This window comes from Nothobranchius furzeri, chromosome 2 (assembly GCF_043380555.1).
Source record: "Nothobranchius furzeri strain GRZ-AD chromosome 2, NfurGRZ-RIMD1, whole genome shotgun sequence".
NCBI lineage: Eukaryota > Metazoa > Chordata > Actinopteri > Cyprinodontiformes > Nothobranchiidae > Nothobranchius > Nothobranchius furzeri.
In genome coordinates, this window is record NC_091742.1 from 59,126,596 (window position 1) to 59,147,281 (window position 20,686).

The 20,686-nt window shown below is 44.8% G+C and overlaps 1 protein-coding gene across 1 annotated transcript; it reads left to right on the forward strand.

The window, feature by feature from the left end:
• The first annotated feature begins 991 nt into the window (after window positions 1-991).
• Window positions 992-16,736, forward strand: LOC107374146 (involucrin). The gene is made up of 3 exons (XM_054747716.2): window positions 992-1,322; window positions 11,893-11,996; window positions 12,140-16,736. Exons 2-3 carry the CDS (start codon window positions 11,914-11,916, stop codon window positions 14,487-14,489), a joined length of 2,433 nt encoding a protein of 810 aa, XP_054603691.2. The 5' UTR covers window positions 992-1,322; window positions 11,893-11,913; the 3' UTR covers window positions 14,490-16,736.
• Window positions 16,737-20,686: the final 3,950 nt, after the last annotated feature.

The window sequence follows — 20,686 nt, forward strand, 5'->3', positions numbered from 1 at the left end:
ACATTCCAGGAGAAGAGCCAGAAGGAGAAGAAGAAGCTTTTCAATAATCAAAGTACTTAATTTGTGATTAAAGCTATTCGAAACAGATGTTCATCAATAATTAATCAAGTGAATGATCTGTGGAATAAAGATGTCATGATTTATGTGTTTAATGAAAACAGGACTACTGCACAGACAGACTGACCCTCATCTCCATAGAAACGCATGACACATTGTTCCAACCAATCAGAGCTTTCGGCTGCCGCAGGAGAATCTGGCTTGTTGACTTAAAGTGTCCAATCCGCTTTACTAAAACTTATCAACAATTCAGAGATATAAAACAAGGCAACGCCATTTTAAGCTCAGTTCCATTTTGACTTCAGTTCTAGTCACCGTCATCCCAAAGAGAGGCACAGGCTGGCCAGATGTGTTTTCTTCTTTAAACTAAGAACTGTGAAGTTGGAGATTTTCGTCGTTTAACAACCAGACGATATCCTTTCAAAATAAGAGCACCTGCTGACGCTGGCGATTGTTACCGGGGTCGACCCTTCAGATGGGCTTTGACGTGCTGCGACCGCTGCTTCGACAGCTCCAGTACACATCCGAGGTTCTTGGACCTGGCATTTCCTGATCTACCTGGGAGGCCCCCACTGGGTACGTACACGGCAAAATAGCAGCTCATGTCATCACTTTATAAGCCTCGTGATATCTAGTCATAACAAAGACTACCAGATTCAATGACGTACGCCTAAGGAGTCTGAACCAACCACACACACACGCACCAACGCAACATCCAAATCCATTTTCATCCATCACAGAGTTAGTCCTGGTAGATTGTTAAGAATTTATAATTAAGAAATTAAAGATTCTCAAACGATCCCAACTCTCTCTCTTTTCTTGTCTCAAAGTCAATACCGAGTGTTTAATTAAACTCCCTGATGATAAAAACAGCCCATCTTCTGATTATAACAAGTGATCTACTTACAGTGTATTAAAATACAACTCTAGATAGTTACATCACTGTATTTCGTTACAACAGTAAATAAGTATTTATACTTCATCTAACTGCAAGCCAGCTGTAACAGTTGAGTACATTTCATGCAACAGGTTTTCCACAAAGTGTCTCATAAATGTTCTAATCTGGTGGCCAATCCCTCCTAAAGCAACAATGCCGATTGGTCCCAGAGACTGATGATCACGCTTTAGAAAAAGGAACACGTGAAACTTAACAAACAGGCTGGTCTAGTTCAGTAGGTTAAATGCGGTTTGTATGAGAGAGGTGAGCATCACTGTGTGTCAGTGATTGGAGGAGATAACACACTTTGTGGCTTTGGGTCTGTAACGTAAGTTTATATTAATTTGATGCGTAGACATGACTAAAATAATTGCTATTTTAAGGGATGTGATTTTGAATAATTATATAATTTTAAGGTGTCCTTAACCCTTTGATGCATGAATTATGAAATCTTCAACCGTGATTCTTTTAACAATTCTTTTCATTCATCTTTAGGTGTGAACGAAACAAATTTCAGCGAATATCTTTAGTAACATTTAATTATTTGCTAATAATTTATTACATGTCCACCTCAGTGGACAGCGTGTATTCTGAACATGAAGTATGTTGGCTTCACTTACTGAAGTCCAAATGGAGGGGCTCAAATGCAGTAAAGTCTTCAACAGCTGTGCTTAATAGCAAAAATAAATAAATAACAATTTTGTGTACCTGTCCGCTGTAGTGAACATTATGCATCAAAGGGCATCTTAGCATTTTTTTATTGAAAGATGCAATATGTGAAAATGGTAAAATTTTGGTTGCTACAATCACTTTCTCACTCCCATTCCATGAGCTTCATGGCTGCTGCCAATTACAGATCAGCACCAGAAGATTCTAGATAACAAGAAAAGAGGAGTTATACAGAGTAAATTGATAAGTAGATAAATACATCCTAGCTGGTGTTAGCTGTCTTGGGTGTGTTATGGTAGGGAGCACGTACTACACTTATTAAAGTAATATGTCAGAGGCATAGGGAGCCTAAGTCACTTCCGGACCACGGGTTTCCCGGAAGAACGAAAAAATGCATGCAAGTCAACGGGGCTAAAAATGCAATTTTCTAATTCCGCTTGTTTTGTGCCACAGATTTCACATATGATGTCCGTGGATTTTAAAGAACCTTTTTGAAACCAAGAAAATGCTTGTTTTCAAACAGGGGGAAATGCTATTTTAGGTTTTGTGTGAAAATAAGACCTGGACTACAAATGCGCTTCACGAAAGTGACGTCATCAAAACAGACACGGAGAAAACGGAGGGGAAACGCCTGTAAGTTCAGCAAACTTCCCACAGGAGGAAAAAACCACCATAAATCTGGCTATTTGATGAGTAGCAGCTACGTTAGTGGAGAGATTATGTGGTGATGTCATATATGTGACGTAACAGTCTTATAAACAGCGATTGTGCCTTGGCACAACAGGGGAAGGTATCATGATGACATGGGGAGTTAATGCCGAGCTTTGGCCGGCAACTACACTGAAAATGAAAGTAAACACGGGCCATAGGTTTTGCTTTTTGAACAAAACCAGGTGAGGTGGCAAACTTTCTCTCTGTTAGAGCTGCATGTCCTATCACCAGAGACTGCACAGGGACTGCGGAGAACAGACACCTTTAGCAGCGGCTTGTCAAAAAAATTTTACCATCGCAGATTTGATCGCAATTAAAAAGAAAGGTATGCCCAAGATAAACAGAAGTCCGCGGCAGCGCAGAGACCATCCCCATACCCTCTTTATACCACCATTGTGTAACCGTTTGTAAAAAAGGACACGATTGGGCCACATTACCGCCACATTCGGACCAGTTTTGATGCCACCACGGCGTTGCGGCAAATTCACGGCATTATTTTGTAAAAACGGCTACTGAGTGCATTTACATGTGCATTTAAGCTAGTCTAGGTCAACCTACAGCAATAAACTGGGAGACTTTATCCTAGTTTAAAAGTACATTAGAAAACCAAATTATTGAATAAGTTTGTTTCGCTTCACTATGGCAAGTGGCGGCATTCAACCTTTTAGTGTCGGCATTCTCACGGTTGGTTTATAGCTACGCAAATAGTAAACAAACGCTGGCTGGCAGACGGAGTAAAAACAGTATGAGGGTTTGAGACAGATGTGCACAACGTTTCTGGGGGAAGCATGAGAAGGGAATTGAGAGTAAGGACATTAGCTGCTCAGGTTAGCATTAGCAGTAGTTTGACCAACGTTTACATGTTGCTAAAACTGAAGTGGGCAGAAACATGCAGATGTGAGCAGCTCTGACTATTTGGTGTGCTACAGTTGCCTACCCAAGCTGCCTTTATTCAACAAGATCTTAATCTCTTGGACACCTTAATGTTTTTCTCCTTTTCAGTTCATTATATAGACCCATTGCCAATCAGAATTGATTTCCCATGAAGGTAGAGTGAACTGTTTAGAAATGAAAAGGTTGGTGTTATCTACTGTACCCTAAACCCACAACTATTTGTACCCAATCTCAAAGAATTTTTAAAAATCCAGATAGTCCAGCTGGTGCAGGTTGTGGGTCTCGCTTGTGTTTTTGCAGGTAAACTTCCGGATCACAGCGAAAAAGGTAAATTTAAGGCAGAAAATGAGCTATTTCCCCTTATTTTCTGATTTAAACGTTTCATCTTGAAATACACTATCGAAAAACAAAAAAAAAAGTTTGTTTTCCGTTTTCCTTTTTTATGTTGAAAATAGAAAAACAAAAAACGAGTTGACATCCGTTTACATTCTTTCGTTTTTTGATTGGTGATCGGCAAAACGGCTCGTTTCCCTATTTTTTTTTTCTCCAAAGGAAAATCGGTTGCCCGTAATGGACACGGACCGTTGTGGTTGTGTTTTTTTTTCTTACTCTTTCCTTCCTGGTTGTTGTTTTTTTTTTCCCACAGCAGCAGGCAAAAGAACACTTGCCGGGATAACTGCTGAACTAAAAGAAAAAAGTGTGCACGAGTGTGATTATTAATAAAACTGTTGTAACGCGTTCTAATGTTTAGTTTCCTAATTCCTTCAGAATTTTTTCCATAAAAACATTTGATAAAAACGACATATTCTAACAGCCTATAAATTAGTTTCATTCCAACATGTTTTTGTCTTGATCATACATATCAACATAAATACAACGTAAGATCATTGATAACATAAACTGGTAAAAAATGTATGTGTTTCTTAACTTGCTTGAACTTTAAAGTCAGTAAACCTGAAAACTTTATAGTCAGAGTGCAGCGATGAGTCTCCACTTAGTTGCATTTGGAGCAGCAAGGACTAAGTAAAGCTTCAATAAACAATGAAGGTGACTGAACCAGTTAATCATGGAGAGAGAGAGAGAGAGAGAGAGAGAGAGAGAGAGAGAGAGAGAGAGAGAGAGAGAGAGAGAGAGAGAGACCTGTCATTGCAATGCATGCAACCTTAAAGTTTAAGTCCCATTAGTTGTCACACATAACTAATGTGTGTGCGAAATTTGTTCTCCGCATTTGACCCGTCCCCTGGGGGAGCAGTGAGCTGCAGACACGGCCGCGCTCGGGAACCATTTGGTGGTTTAACCCCCCAATCCAACCCCTTAATGCCGAGTGTCAAGCAGGGAGGCATTGGCTCCCATTTTTTTCAAAGTCTTTGGTATGACCCGACCAAGAATCGAACCCTGATCTCCCAGTCTCGGGGCTGTCACTCTACCACTAGGCCACTGAGCATTAGTGTCCTTATGGGATATCTGCCGTGTGATATCTGGAAACTTTTCCAGATTCCATTGCTGTAGACCAGGGATTCCCAAAGTGTGGTGCGCGCACCCCTGGGGGTGCGCGAGTTGCCGCTAGGGGGTGCGCGAGGTGAAAAGTGTAATGGCTGCGGAGCTCAGAGAAGTCTGTCAAAAGTCACCATTAGCATAGCCAGAAACTCATTTGTGGCTGGGCCTAAGAAAATGTAAGTGGGCCCAATGAACGTAATTGAAAACAAGTATATTTTTCTTGTGTGTGTGTGTGTCCTCCGCACATGCCCTAGCTCAGGGGTCGGCAATCCGCGGCTCTGGAGCTGCATGAGGCTCTTCCATCCATCTGATGCGGCTCTCTGTGCTTGTAAAATAATGAATGGATATTTAAATAAAATGCTTTATATTTTACTGCATAAAATTTACATCTGTAAGCTAATTCTAAATGTAAAGATTGTCTGCGTAAACCTGCAGGTCCAACCCGGTCTACTGTGTGACCGGGTTGACGCGTCACGCTTGTGCGTAATCATATAGGCGCTTTCTGAGCTGAAGACGATGTGAGATTCTGGGACTCTCCTCAGACGCCACATTGGAAACAGGAACAAGCACTATTCAGCCAAAGTTTCATCATCAGGGAACATTTTCTAAGTGTGTCACGGTTTGCCTCTGCAGTAACCCATTTGCAGGAATAAAGATCCTTTATCCAGAGTTCAAAAAAGATTTAATAAACAAACTTCCTCCACTGACTGTGGGAACCAAAAACCAAAACCAAACTCAATCCATACAAGTACAACTCAGCAAAGACAACTCCACACTGATGACTGGCAGCAGTGGCCTGAAATAGGGTGAGGGCAATCAAGATGATGTGGTTCAGCTGCAGCACTCCAGGAGGTTCACAGGGAAGGGGAGGATTCCTGAGAGGAGCTGCAGCTGACCTGAACAAAAACAACAGAGACAAAGTTAAACACAAACACAAAAAGGGGCGAATCATAACATAACCCTCCTCACAAAGTCCGGCTCCCAGACGGACGTCTCGGCTGGGTGGGGTGTTCCCGGTGAAACTGATCGATCAGATCACGGCTGAGGATGTGGCGTTCTGGGACCCATTGCCTGTCCGCCGGGCCGTAACCCACCCAGTCCACGAGGTATTGGACGCCCCTGCCCACTCTCCTCGAGGCCAAGAGCTTATTCACGCTGTAGACAGGACCATTATCCACAATGCGGGGAGCTGGAGGGACCGCAGGTGGCGTCTGCAGGGAACAGAGTTTCTCAGGCTTCAGCTTGCTCACATGGAACACAGGGTGGACTCTCAGTGCCCGAGGGAGCTCCAACCTGACGGCTACTGGGTTGATGACCTTGGTGATGGGGAAGGGTCCGATGAATCGGGGCCGCATCTTCCTGGCACCCCCCTTCAGTGGCAGATCAGCCGAAGAGAGCCAAACCCTGTCACCCACCTTGTACTCCGGAGCAGCAGACCTCCGGCAGTTAGCCACGGAGGTGAACCGTTCCTGGTTCCGAACCAGTCGGGAACGGTACTCAGTCCATGTACGACGGCAGCGCCTCACGAATGCTGCAGGACCGGAGGTGGAAGCCGACCTCTCCTGATGGGGGAAGAGAGGCGGTTGGTACCCGTAGGCAGCCTGGAAGGGGGAGAAGCCAGTAGAATTAACCAGGGTGTTGTGCGAATACTCAGCCCAGGGGAGTTGAGAGGACCAAGTCTGGGGGTTCTTCAGGCACATAGCACGCAGGGTGGTCTCCAGATCCTGGTTAAAGCGCTCTACTTGACCATTTGTCTGAGGGTGGAAACCAGAGCTCAGACTGACCGTTATTCCAAGGAGTCTGCAGAACTCCTTCCAAAAAGCTGCAACAAACTGGGGTCCTCGATCCGAGGTGATGTTCTCCGGAAGTCCGTGCAGCCGAAAAACATGCCGCACCTCCACCTCCGCCAGTTGCTGAGCCGATGGCAATCTCTGCAGGGGTATAGCATGCACCATCTTTGAGAACCTGTCCACTACAGTCAGGATCACAGTCTTACCCTTAGAGTTGGGTAGTCCAGTGATGAAGTCCATTGCAATGTGGGACCAAGGTCTGGAGGGAACAGGTAGAGGTTGCAGGAGTCCAGCCGGAGGAGTTCTGGGTGACTTGACGCTGGCACACACTGGGCAAGAGGAGACAAAAGCTCGAACGTCAGACGACACCGTAGGCCACCAGAACCGCTGCGCTACCAGGAAGGCAGTCCTGGTTACCCCAGGATGGCAGGCCAGGCGTGATGAATGCCCCCATTTCAACACCGCCGGGCAAAAACCTGGGGGAACAAACAAACAGTGCGGGGGGCATCCAGACGGAATGGTAGTGGGGTCTCGGACTGCAGCATTGATCCTGCGCTCCAAGGACCAACGAGAGACCCCAAGGACCAAGTTGGGCGGCACGATGAACGTGGACTCTGACTCCAAAGCCTCACCCTCCTGCTGGTACTGGCGGGACAGGGCATCAGGTTTAATGTTCTTACTGCCCGGACGGAAGGAGAGGTTGAAATTAAACCTGTCAAAAAAAAGAGCCCACCGTGCTTGGCGGGGGTTAAGGAGCTTGGCAGTCCGTACATACTCCAAGTTCTTATGGTCGGCCCACACCAAAAACGGCTGCTCAGCACCCTCCAACCAGTGGCGCCATTCTTCGAGTGCTAGCTTAACAGCTAGCAACTCTCTGTTCCCTATGTCGTAATTTCTCTCTGCAGGAGTGAGCTTGCAGGAGAAATACGCGCAGGGATGTACTTTATTATCAGACGCTCTCTGTGACAGCACAGCACCCACCCCTGACTCAGACGCATCAACCTCCACAATGAATTGCTTGGAGGTGTCAGGCTGGGTCAGGATAGGGGCCGCAGAGAACCGTCTTTTGAGCTCGGCAAAGGCCATGTCGGCAGCAGTGTCCCAGACAAAACGTACCTTAGCCGAGGTGAGTCTGTGGAGGGGTGCAGCCACGCCACTGAAACCTCTGATGAAGCGCCTGTAGAAGTTGGCGAACCCCAGGAAGCGTTGAAGCTGCTTCCGACCAGTAGGTACAGGCCACTCGAGAACCGCTTTGACCTTGTCACAGTCCATCTGTACCTCTCCAGGCGTGATTACATGCCCCAAGAACTTAGTCTTGGTGGTGTGAAACTCACACTTTTCAGCCTTACAGAAGAGCTGGTTCTCAAGTAGGCGCTGCAGAACGGCCCTGACGTGCTGCACATGTGTTTTACGGTCTGGGGAGAAAATTAAAATGTCATCCAGATAGACGTACACAAATCTGTTAATCATGTCCTTCAACACATCATTAATAAAACACTGAAACACAGCTGGTGCGTTTGTCAGTCCAAAAGGCATCACCAGGTATTCAAAATGGCCGCACGGGGTGTTGAAGGCAGTTTTCCACTCATCCCCCTCCCGTATGCGCACCAGATGATAAGCGTTCCGTAGATCCAGCTTAGTGAACACCCGAGCCCCTCTAATCTGGTCAAAGGCAGACTGCAAGAGAGGCAGGGGGTAAGTGTTACGAACCGTGACGCTATTCAGACCCCTGTAGTCAATACACGGCCGTAAACCCCCATCCTTCTTGCCCACAAAGAAAAACCCTGCCCCCGCAGGTGATGAGGATGGCCGAATAATGCCTGCCTGTAAGCCCTCCTGAATGTATTCCTCCATGGCTGTTGTCTCAGGGATGGACAGAGGATAGAGACGGCCTTTAGGAGGTTGAGCACCAGGAAGGAGGTCCACAGCACAGTCGTAAGGACGGTGAGGGGGCAGGTTCTTAGCACGAACCTTACTGAACACCGCAGCCAAGTCTGTATATTCGGGGGGAACATTACTGATGTCAGGTGGTTCCAAGGGAGGCTGGCTAGAAACAGGGCGAACAGGAGCAGCAGACAAACAGTTCAATAAACAAAAAGGACTCCACGTCAACACGCGGCCAGAAACCCAGTCAATATGGGGACAGTGTTTGCTTAGCCAGGGGTAACCCAGGATCACAGGAGGCACTAAAGAGTCAACCACAAAAAAACACATCCGCTCTGTGTGGTTCCCAGAGACCGTCACAGTGACAGGAACAGTGCGTGCAGTCACCTTGTGGATAAGGGAACCATTTACAGCATGGATGGACAATGCAGGAAACACCTCCTCGACTGGAATCAGAAGTTCGCTTACCACTGCCTGGGACATCAGATCCCCATCAGAGCCGGAGTCAATAAGGGTGTCATATTCACCGTGTTTTGTCCCATATGTCAACCGCACACTGGTGGGCGGTCGTGAGGGCGGAGAAAAGGATGACACCCGACCCGCTAGCTGCATGGGCTCCGAGGGCGGGGCGTCACTGCCCAGGTGAGAAACACTCACAGAAATCGGGTGAGGACGAGGTGAAGAAGTCAGTGGGCGGAGCTCATCATGAAGGCACTCCATCCTCCGCCGATCGATGCGTACAGCCAGATCGATAAGATCCTCCAGCTCCTCAGGAACCTCCCTCGCGGCTAGCTCGTCCTTGAGCTCGCTGGAGAGCCCCTGAAGGAAGACGTCGACCAGTGCATCATCAGGCCAGCGGGAGCTTGCCGCCAGCGTCCGGAACTGTACTGCATAGGACGCCACGCTGTCATCTCCTTGTTTGAGCCGGAGCAGCTCAGAAGCAGCCGCGCGGTGCGGTGTTGAGGGATCAAACACCACGAGGAGTTGAGTGGAAAAGGCCCGGAAGGAACGACCCACCTCCGCTCCACGATCCCACTCAGCCAGCCCCCACCTCTTGGCTCTGCCCATCAGGAAACTCAAGGCAAAAGCCACCTTGCTCTGCTCCGAGGGGAATTCGCTTGGATTAAAATCAAAATGGAGCCGGCAGGAGGTGAGGAATGGTCGACAATCCTCTGCGGTACCAGAAAAAGTTTCAGGACGACCCAAACGAACCTGTCGAGGGGGAGCAGGCGCTTGCTCCAGTCTGGCTACACGTCCATGCAACTGCTGCAACCCTGACATGCAGCTGCGGAGCTCCTGGGTCAGAACAGGAAGGCTGGCTTCTCCTGCAGCACCCTCACCAGAGGCAGGTAAGGAAGGGTCTTGTCTCTGGGTTCTTCCTGCTGGGTCAGACATCTGGGTGGAGTTGTAATGTCACGGTTTGCCTCTGCAGTAGCCCATTTGCAGGAATAAAGATCCTTTATCCAGAGTTCAAAAAAGATTTAATAAACAAACTTCCTCCACTGACTGTGGGAACCAAAAACCAAAACCAAACTCAATCCATACAAGTACAACTCAGCAAAGACAACTCCACACTGATGACTGGCAGCAGTGGCCTGAAATAGGGTGAGGGCAATCAAGATGATGTGGTTCAGCTGCAGCACTCCAGGAGGTTCACAGGGAAGGGGAGGATTCCTGAGAGGAGCTGCAGCTGACCTGAACAAAAACAACAGAGAAAAAGTTAAACACAAACACAAAAAGGGGCGAATCATAACAAAGTGACAAGTCTCTCTGAGAGACCGGGTTTGGAAAACTCTCGCTTCAGTGGAAGGAATCTTCCCGCATGCGCTCTGGTTCTGCAGCGCGTTCCAAGCCCCTCTCCACATCTTCAGCTCGCTGTGCACCTTATGTACGCGCTGACTGAGCGGTTTCCAGCTCAGATGTTCAGAAGGAAATCTTTTCTTGAGTGATTTAGCTACATCTGCGATTTGCGAAACGAATAAAGTGTCAGTTCGTCTGCATGAGTCGGGGTAATTCTTTCTATTTTTTCTCTGTCAAAATAAACGGCCAAATACGGGAACTGTCCGGTCAACACAAGCCCTGCTTTTAACTGTTTTGTTTTCTTGCGAAAATTGTTACAAATTTAACTTGATTAACACCAGAACCAGGCGCACTGCGCCGTTATCTCCATCACTGTAAATGAGGGAAAAACAAATTGATCGGATCCTTTTCTGACCTTCCCCACCTACAAAGTATAATTACAACAATCAAATGTGACAGAGCCTGGATATGCATTCTGAACAGTCTAAACATGTTTTAAAAAGAAACGTATGACAAAAGTGGCACCTGCTCAGTAAAACCACCAACAGGGTGAAAAATATCAAAATATTGTAGCAGAGACGGGCTACAACTTCTGGATCCATTTTATATAAATCGTTTTATTCATTATCTTCTTATGATAGACAGCTTTGACGTACACGAGCGACCGGTACTGGCTGCTGTCACCTGTTGTGAGCAGCTCTCTGCTGTCTGAGGGTAGGCCCCGCCCACAACGCCGCGGCTGCTGTGGTGTTTTCTTTACTGTGGGAAACGGGTAATAATGGCTCTTTGATGGGAACAGGTTGCTCACCCCTGGTTTAGCGTGACGTCTGATATATATATATATATATATATGTATATATATATATATATATATATAGCCATGCCCTGATGTGGGGCTGGGGGGTGCGTCAACATGGTTGGGACATAGAAGGGGGTGCGCGGCTAAATAAGTTTGGGAGCCACTGCTGTAGACGTTTTCCAACTGCATGGATCAACTAAGGCAGTTTCTTTAGATCTTATTGTGAGGTATTCATTTTCTTTTTCTTGTGTGAACTTTATTTACAGCCTCGTTGTTGTAAGGGTAGATTATTTGCAGATTTACAGGTTATGACAGAAAATGTGAATAATACAAACTAGAGGGCTATGAAGGTGTAATTTAACTTATCATTGCTGATTGGCAAAAGCAAAAGCTTTTGTTTTGTGTGGTTCTTAGATTCACAGGAAGGCTCCACAGCTGAGGACCAGCCACAGGGAGCCCTTTCTCCCTGAGTTTTTAAGTGTGTTTTTGGACCAATTGAAAAAGGCCATGAGTTAGATCTCATGTTTCTGGTGGGAGTGTAGATGGACAATAACTCGCTGACGCATGGTGAATCCATGAAGAGATTTAAAAACAAAGAGGACTTTGAAAGGATTCCTGTTGTACACAGGGATCCAATGAAGATGTTCCAGTACTGGGGTTATATGTTCACACTTTATGGTGCTAGTCAGTAAGCTCCATTTTGAACCAACTGGAGTCTATTTAAAGATAACTGATCCAGGCCCAAGTAAAGTCAAAATATTACATGTCTAAACATCTCTGTACCTTTACTCCTGTCCTACCCTTTTATCACTTTGGTTTCACTCATTTGACTATTTCCTCTCTGTCTTCCACAGCCCAAATACAGCCATCAAGAAATGTCACAGAAGAGGTTATTTGTGGTCCTTCTTCTTGTTTGTACTCTCAGTCTTTTGGTGTACAACAGGAACTACTTCAGCTGGTTAGTGATTGAAATGCAAACACACTTTTTTTTCAAACTGCTTCTCTTGTCTACCAACTATTTCTGTCATGAATATTGTTTCTACATTGCTGTTTGCCTCAGCTTGAATTACTTAAAACATACATCTTTATTTTTAATCTAAGGAAATTGGATACCTTTAGTGTGCTGCATTTGACTACTCTGGCTCCCTTTGTTCAACAAAAACAGACGCAACAACCACAACAGCACCACCAACAACAAAAACAACAGCAGCAAAAACCACCACAGCAGGAACAGCAACAACAAAAACAGCAGCAACAGCAAACATTAAAGCAGCAACAGAAACAACTAAAGCAGCAGCAACAACAAGAACAACAGCAGAAGCAGCTACAACTAAAGCAGCAGCAACAACAGCAGCAGCGACAACAACAACAGCAGCAGGAACAGCAACAAAAACAGCAGCAGCAGCAGCAACAACAACAACAGGAGCAACAACAACAGGAGCAACAACAGCAGGAGAAACAACAACAACAACAAAAACTGCAGCAGCAACAACAACAGCAACAACAACAGGAGCAGAACCAACAACAACAGCAGGAGAAACAACAACAACAGGAGCAGAATCAACAACAACTACAGCAGCAACAACAACAGCAGCAACAAGAACAGGAGCAACAAGAACAACAACAGCAGCAGCAGCAGCAGCAACAAGAACAACAACAGCAGGAGAAACAACTACAACTGCAGCAACAGCAACAACAGGAGCAACAACAACAGGAGCAGAACCAACAACAACAGCAGGAGAAACAACAACAACAGGAGCCGAATCAACAACAACAACAGCAGCAACAACAACAACAGGAGCAGAATCAACAACAACAACAGCAGCAACAAGAAAAGGAGAAACAACAACAACAACAGCAGCAGCAACAAGAACAACAGCAACAGCAGCAACAACCACAGGAGCAGAACCAACAACAACAACAGCAGCTACAACAACAGCAGCAACAAGAACAGGAGCAGCAGCAGCAGCAACAACAACAACAGCAGCAGCAGCAACAACAACAACAACAGCAGGAGAAACAACAACAGGAGCAACAACAACAGGAGCAGATGCAACAACAACAGCAGGAGAAACAACAACAACAACAGGAGCAGAATCAACAACAACAACAGCAGCAACAACTACAGGAGCAGAACCAACAACAACAGCAGGAGAAACAACAACAACAGGAGCAGCATCAACAACAACAACAGCAGCAACAAGAAAAGGAGAAACAACAACAACAGCAGCAACAAGAACAACAACAGGAGCAGAATCAACAACAGCAGCAACAACCACAGGAGCAGAACCAACAACAACAGCAGGAGAAACAACAACAACAGGAGCAGAATCAACAACAACAACAGCAGCAACAGCAAAGGGAAATGAAACAGTACCCTATCCTTGACTCTACCCCAGCCTCCAATCCGAAGCCGAAGCACACCAACATTGTCTTCCTCAAGACCCACAAAACGGCCAGCACCACCATCCAGAACATGCTGTTTCGTTTTGCTGAGCGCAACAACCTGACAGTGGCATTGCCTACGCAAAGCTGTGGTCACCAGTTTTGTTACCCACTTTCCTTCTCCACTAAGTTTGTTTATCCACAAAAAAAACCACCGAACATAATCACTAGTCACATGCGCTTCAATCGATATGCAGTACAAAGCCTTATGCCAGACAATACAATATACTTCACTATCCTGAGGGAGCCAGCTTCTATGTTTGAATCTTTGTTCAGTTACTATGGTAACCATAGTGAGGCCTTCAGGAGGGTCCCTCAAGGCTCCCTGAAAGCCTTCTTAGCAAACCCCTTAAAATACTACCGGCCACAAGGGAAGAACGCCATGTATGTTCACAACACTTTGACCTTTGACTTAGGTGGTAACAAAGATTGGCCAAGAGGGGATGTGGCTTCTGCAAAAGCCTTTGTGGCAAAGGTGGAGAAAGTTTTTTCCTTGGTGATGATTTCTGAGTATTTTGATGAATCTCTAGTTCTTCTTCGACATCTTCTCTCTTGGGACTTGGAAGACATTGTGTATATTAAACTTAACATGAGAACTGAACAATCTAAGAAGAGTCTTTCTTCGGATGTTTCTGAAAAGATCTATGCCTGGAATTCCATGGATGCATACCTTTATGAGTACTTTAATGCATCATTCTGGGTCAAACTGTCAGAACTGGGCCTAGACAGTGTGGCGAAGGAAGTGGATCTTATTCGACAGGCCCAACAGAAGCTAATGAAAAGCTGTTTTGGTGGGCAGTTACCACTTCAGCGTTCGGCTTCTGAGATCAAACGCAAGGAACTCCGTCCTTGGGAGCCCAGTAAAAAAGTTGGCATAGTTGGTTATGAACTCCCATCAAATATTGGCAAGAAGGCAAAGGAGCTCTGCCTCAAGTACATCATGCCAGAGGTCACATACACAACCAGGCTTCTTTACAACCAGTTACTGCAACAGCGGCAAAAATGAGTTCAACGCAAACACTCCAAAACAGTCCACCATAAATCTTCCAAGTCTACTGCCTTGTAATTTGATCATAGTGACAAGTCAGACTGTCTTTCTTGTTTAATCCAGAAGCATTTTGGTATAAAAAAGTTTGAAAACAAAGGTTAACCATATCTGGACTTCAGCCAACTACAATGGACCAGAATGGGTTTTATGTAAAAGTGGTCCCCTGTAGAATATCCGCTACATGCGTCTTGAATTCAATGGATAATACAATGTTAAGCTCAGAGTGTGCATTGTCTGATATGGACATTGGTATCAAATTTCCTAAATGTATTTTTTGTTTTCTAACCTCAGTGTAGCTCAAACACTTGGTTATTTGGTGATGGTGGCACAGGAGTTAGGTGTTCGCTCCGTAACCGGAAGGTTGCAGGTTCGAGCCCCACTCAGTTTGTCGCTGTCGTTGTGTCCTTTGGCAAGACATTTTACCCCCCTTGCCTGCTGGTGGTGGTCGGAGGGACCGGTGGCACCAATGCTTGGCAGCCTCGCCTCTGTCAGTGCTCATCCCCACCAGGGTGTGAATGTGTGTATGAATGGGTGAATGACTGATTGTGATGTAAAGTGCCTTGGGGTTTCCAGGACTCTAGAAGGTGCTTTATCAAATATCAAATACAGGCCATGTACGCCACCTAAAGTCTTTGACTTGCATATTGACAATAGAAGACTGGTTATCAGGCCTCTGAAACAGACAGACTGAATCAAACAATCAACACCAACACAAGAACAAACAAACGTTATTTCGTTTTCGTCTATCTTAAATCTAGTTGTGATGCAAAATGTAGTTGGTTTAATTCACAAAACAAACAAAAATAAACTTGTCTTATCATATGTTAGACCATGCAACCATGCTTATAGACCAGATCTGAATGAGAAGTTTGACCGAATGAAAACCATGAGCAAATTATTTTCTGTGGCCTTGCAGTGCGTGCTTCGTGTAGTGGGTTTGGTCGAATTGATGGAAAAACAAGATTCTAGGTGAGAAGCATTGTTTTTATCACATATCAACCCCTTGGAATCATAACACGGTCAGAGTGAGTTGGAGATCAATGTAGCCAAGGAGCTCATTACATCTCTGAAACAAGACTTTACTGTGGAACCTCTAATCAGTCTGTTGAACGTGAGGAACACTTTAAATACTTAGGCTCATTCAGACTGTCGGCTCAGTTTAGCCAAAAACACTGACTACATCTTTAAGAAATGCTCACAGAGAAAAGCTTGGAAGTCTGGGTGTCAGTCGGCAAACCCTAGAGCTTGTTTATAAAGCAACTGTGAAGAGCATTCTGACTCTGCACCTCCCAGCCTGGTCTGGTCATGTGAACTGCAAATTCACGTCTGCGAATTGTCTCGTGGGCAGACAAAATAGTTGACAGACCTCAGAAAACTTTCTCCCAGTTGGCTGCTGAAAGAATGAGGAACATTGCAAGTAACATTTGGGCCATTCCCATCTGTACCGGGTCGGCCCGGGCCGGGTAGCCCCAGTCGGCCCCAGCCTGGCCCGGTTGATTCCACACATCCTTGCCTTAAGCCCATGTGGGCTGATTCTACCCACCAATCAGAGGCTTGCACTAATGGAAGGTGTGAATTTGCTGTCAGCGGTGGGTGTGTTGGCCCTGGTCGGCCTGAAGCAGACCCCCTCGAGAAGAGGGCTGAGAATGAGCCTTGGTTGGCCCGGAAAAATACCAGGCCACCCAGATATGTAAACAACCTACGCTACCCGGCCCGGGCCGACCCGGTACAGATGGGAATGGCCCAATAGTAGCAGACAGCAGTCATCCTCTCTTCTGTCAGTTTGAAGCCTTGAGTTCAGGAAGGCATTTTAGGGTGCCTCTTGCAGCCAAAATATCTATATAAGAAATCATTTGTACCAAGTGCTGTATTGATCCTTAACCAAGGTAAATGATGAGACCCAACCAGAGGACAAAGTGTCATGAATGCTTGTATGTATGAATGTGCATATACTCCACGATAGACAATAAAGTTGTTTTCTATTCTATTCTATTCTATTCTATTCTATTATATTATATTATATTATATTATATTATATCCCCACTAGAACCAGTGTCTACCCAATAATTGGATACATTTTTGGAGCACACCCTGGATAGTTTGCCACTTCAGACCAGGACCACATAGAGTGGGGGTCGGCAACCCGCGGCTCTCTGTGCTTGTAAAATAATGAATGGATGTTTAAATAAAATGCTTTATATTTTACTGCATTAAGTTTACATCAGTATGCCAATTCTAAATGTAAAGATTGTCTGCGTAAACCTGAACAGTTCCAACCCGGTCTTACTGTGAGACCGGGTTGACGGGTCACGCTTGTGCGTATTCATAGGCGCTTTCTGAGCTGAAGAGGATGTGAGATTCTGGGACTCTCCTCAGACAGGCTCCTGGATGTGTCGCCACATTGGAGACAGGAACAAGCACTATTCAGCCAAAGTTTCATAATCAGGGAACATTTTATAAGTGACAAGTCTCGCTTCAGTCGGAGGAATCTTCCTGCATGCGCTCTGGCTCTGCGACGCGCTCCAAGCCCCTCTCCACATCTTCAGCTCGCTGGGCACCATACGTACACGCTGACAGTGAGCTGCGCTGAGCAGTGTCCAGCTCAGATGTTCAGATGGGAATCTTTTCTTGAGTGATTTAGCTACATCTGCGATGTGCGTAGAATAAAATGTCAGTTCGTCTGCATGTGTCGGGGTCAAGGCCGGATTAACCATATGGGCAACTGGGCAATTGCCCAGGGCCCACAAACTCTAAAGGGCCCAGGGCAGCAAGGGTACGAGCAAAATACTGTAGGCCTATCTGTAATCTCCCGCTTTATAAACTATGGTGACCGTACGTCTGGTTTTCCCCGGACATGTCCACTTTTCACTCTCTGTCCGGACTGGGGGTTCTTGATGAAAATGTCCGGCTTTTCATCCAGGAGCAGGGATCGAATTATGTGGGAGCTGGATATCCTACATCCAGGCGAGCCGGGAAAAAGTTTTCTACCTATATTACATCATTTACGGACTCTTCTGACAAGAGAGCACAGAGAGCGGCACAGCGCTGCGTTGTTGCGCAGCGCTCCAGGCTGCTGCTTCCAGCGCACGGTCTATTCTCAAAGTGACGCAACCAAAAAAACTATAATTAGCACACGATCGTTCATGTCCGCACATGTTCTCTATTTTCTGTCTTATTTGCGCCTGAAGCGCTCTACTGCGGAGCCCTGTGCTGCGGTGATTTCACCTTACTGACGCAGGATCGAAACGCGCTCTCCGCTTTGCGGTCAGGAGATCCTTTGATCTGCTCAAAAGTAACCGATGAGGTGAAAAAGTAAGAATCCAGGCAGCAGATTTTCTGGAGAGCTTAGAGGAGATGCAGGAAGATGAGAGACACAGGACAGGAAAATGGTTCAATAAAAGCAAGAAAACAAAACAAAGTGTTGAAAAGTAAAATGTAGGTAGATTTATCTGCACTACACGTTTTTACCTGTATAAAAACAATAAGTTATACACATGTAATATTTATACAATTCAGATCACCTTCGTAACTCAATCACACACCCAGGGCTGTTTCAAGACATTTTGGGGGCCAAGGCTAAATGACCCCCCCCCCCCCCCCCCCCCCCAACTGGGCTCCCCAGAAGCCTCTGAGTAATTATTACCCTGTCCAGGAGTGTTAGTTATACAGTGTTTGTAAAAGCCCCTCAGACATTACTGACATGTTCTAATATTATCAGATTAAAAACTAAATGATCAGACATGCTGTCTCATCTGTTTATTGTCTAAACTTGCAAAAAGTAACAAAACTATTTGAAAGCCACTATTTGTGGATTCTCTGAAAGTTTCCATGGAGTGTGTGACAACTTATATTTTCATTGATCCTATCGTCTATTCTCACAGCTGAAACAAGCATCCTTAATAATCTGTGCACAGGAAGCTTGCCGATGCTGTAGTAAAACAAAAGGTATAATAATTTATTATTAATAAAACCTTGTTGCAGCACAAAAGCAGAAAAATGAGATTTTGCAATAAATATGCTAAATATTTACATATGAATTGTTTTAGAGCCCTTTTATTGGCAGAATCTGATATTAATTTAGTTCTTACAAAAAAAGGATCCCACTGTGGTTTGTGTGGCGTTGCCATAGTTTTGCATCATAGGCACAGATCCCATGTCCTCTTTTTTGGAAATGGAAATATGGTCACCCTATATTCAAACAAACTGTCCACCCGGGCTTTTGCGCTGCACAGAGACGCTTTGCTGCCTATGACTTTGAACGTCAGTTGAGAGCGGTTGAGAGTCAGTCTCATGCAGACTGACCAATGAAGAGAGGGCCTCAAGTTAAGACCCTCTCCTCATTGGTCAGTCCACACAAGGTGGGTCAAAGGTTACCCTGAGCGGGTTACGTGATGTCAGGCATTCAAGTATTTAGTATATTTACTGCATATTACAGTAAAATATTCTGTATGTGACCATATTATGGTGATCCTTGGGTCCTGATGATAGGGCCCTTGAATATTGTTGCCCAGGGTACAACAAAGTGTTAATCTGGCCCTGGTCGGGGTAACTCTTTCTATTCATTCTCCGTCAAAATAAACGGTCAAATACGAGAACTATCCGGTCAACACAAGCCCTGCTTTTAACTGTTCTGTTTTCTTGTGAAAATTGTTGCAAAGAGATATAATTAAACTTGATTAACACCAGAGCCAGGCGCACTGCACCGTTGTCTCCGTCATTGTAAATGAGGGAATAACAAATTGATCGGATCCTTTTCTGACCTTCCCCACCTACAATGTTTAATTACAACAATCAAACGTGACAGAGCCTGGATTTGTATTCTGAACAGTCTAAACATGTTTTAAAAAGAAACGTATGACAAAAGTGGCACCTGCTCAGTAAAACCACCAACAGGGTGAAAAATATCAAAATATTGTAGGCAGAGACGGGCTACAACTTCTGGATCCACTCTATATAAATCGTTTTATTGATTATCTTCTTATGAAAGATAACTTTGACTTACACGAGCGACCGGTACTGGCTGCTGTCACCTGTTGTGATTGGTTAAAGCAGCTCTCTGCTGTCTGAGGGTAGGCCCCGCCCACAACGCCACGGCTGCTGTGGCTCCCAGTGTTTTCTTTACTGTGGGAAACTGGTAATAATGGCTCTTTGATGGGAACAGGTTGCCGACCCCGACATAGAGAGACACAATCAGTGACATTCACAATTAGGGTCAATTTATGTCACTGCTCCCACAGTTTTCTAAAATATTGGGAAAAGTGTTTGTATTAAGGTTGGATAAATTCATCGAAAAAAATAATATTTTAAACAATGAAAAATGTGGGTTTACAACTAATCATTCCACAGCAATGGCAATAATGGAATTAAAATAACATAAATTATCAACAGCAATTGACAGTAAAAATGACTTTGTTAGTGTTTTCATTGATTTGAAAAAAGCATTTGACGTCAATGATCACTCAAGGTTACCTCGAAAAGTATGGAATAAGAGGTGTGGCTCATCAATGGGTTAAAACTTATTTAGATAAAAGGAAACAGTTTGTTCAGATAAAGGACCATAAATCAAAACTATGTGATATTAATTGTGGAGTGCCACAAGGGTCGGTCCTCGGACCAAAGCTGTTCATTTTGTTTATTAACGACTTGGTAAATGTATCTAAGACACTCGGTACCATTCTATATACAACACTGTTTTACTCAGGATCAAATATTGAGGAGGTGGCTAAAGTGATAAATTAAAAACTGGTTCGATATAAATAGATTGACACTGAATCTTAATAAAACTAATTTTATACTGTTTAATGATAAAAAGAACAGTGATGTGTCATTGGAAATAGATGGGATTGCAATTCAAAGAGTAAAAGAAACTAAATTTCTTGTAGTTCTTATTGATGAAGACTTGTCATGGAAATCCCATATTGGTTACATAAAAGGTAAAATTGCCAAATCCTTAGGAGTATCACATAGAGTCAAGTTTTTACTGACTAATTCTGGTTTGTTGGCATTGTACAATTCACTGATTGTTCCATACTTGACTTATTGTGTAGATATCTGTGGAGCAACATACAAAAACCATACACAACCCTTATTTATTTTAAAGAAAAGAGCTCTGAGAATCATCAAGTATAGTGACTGTAGAGATCCATCGAACCCAT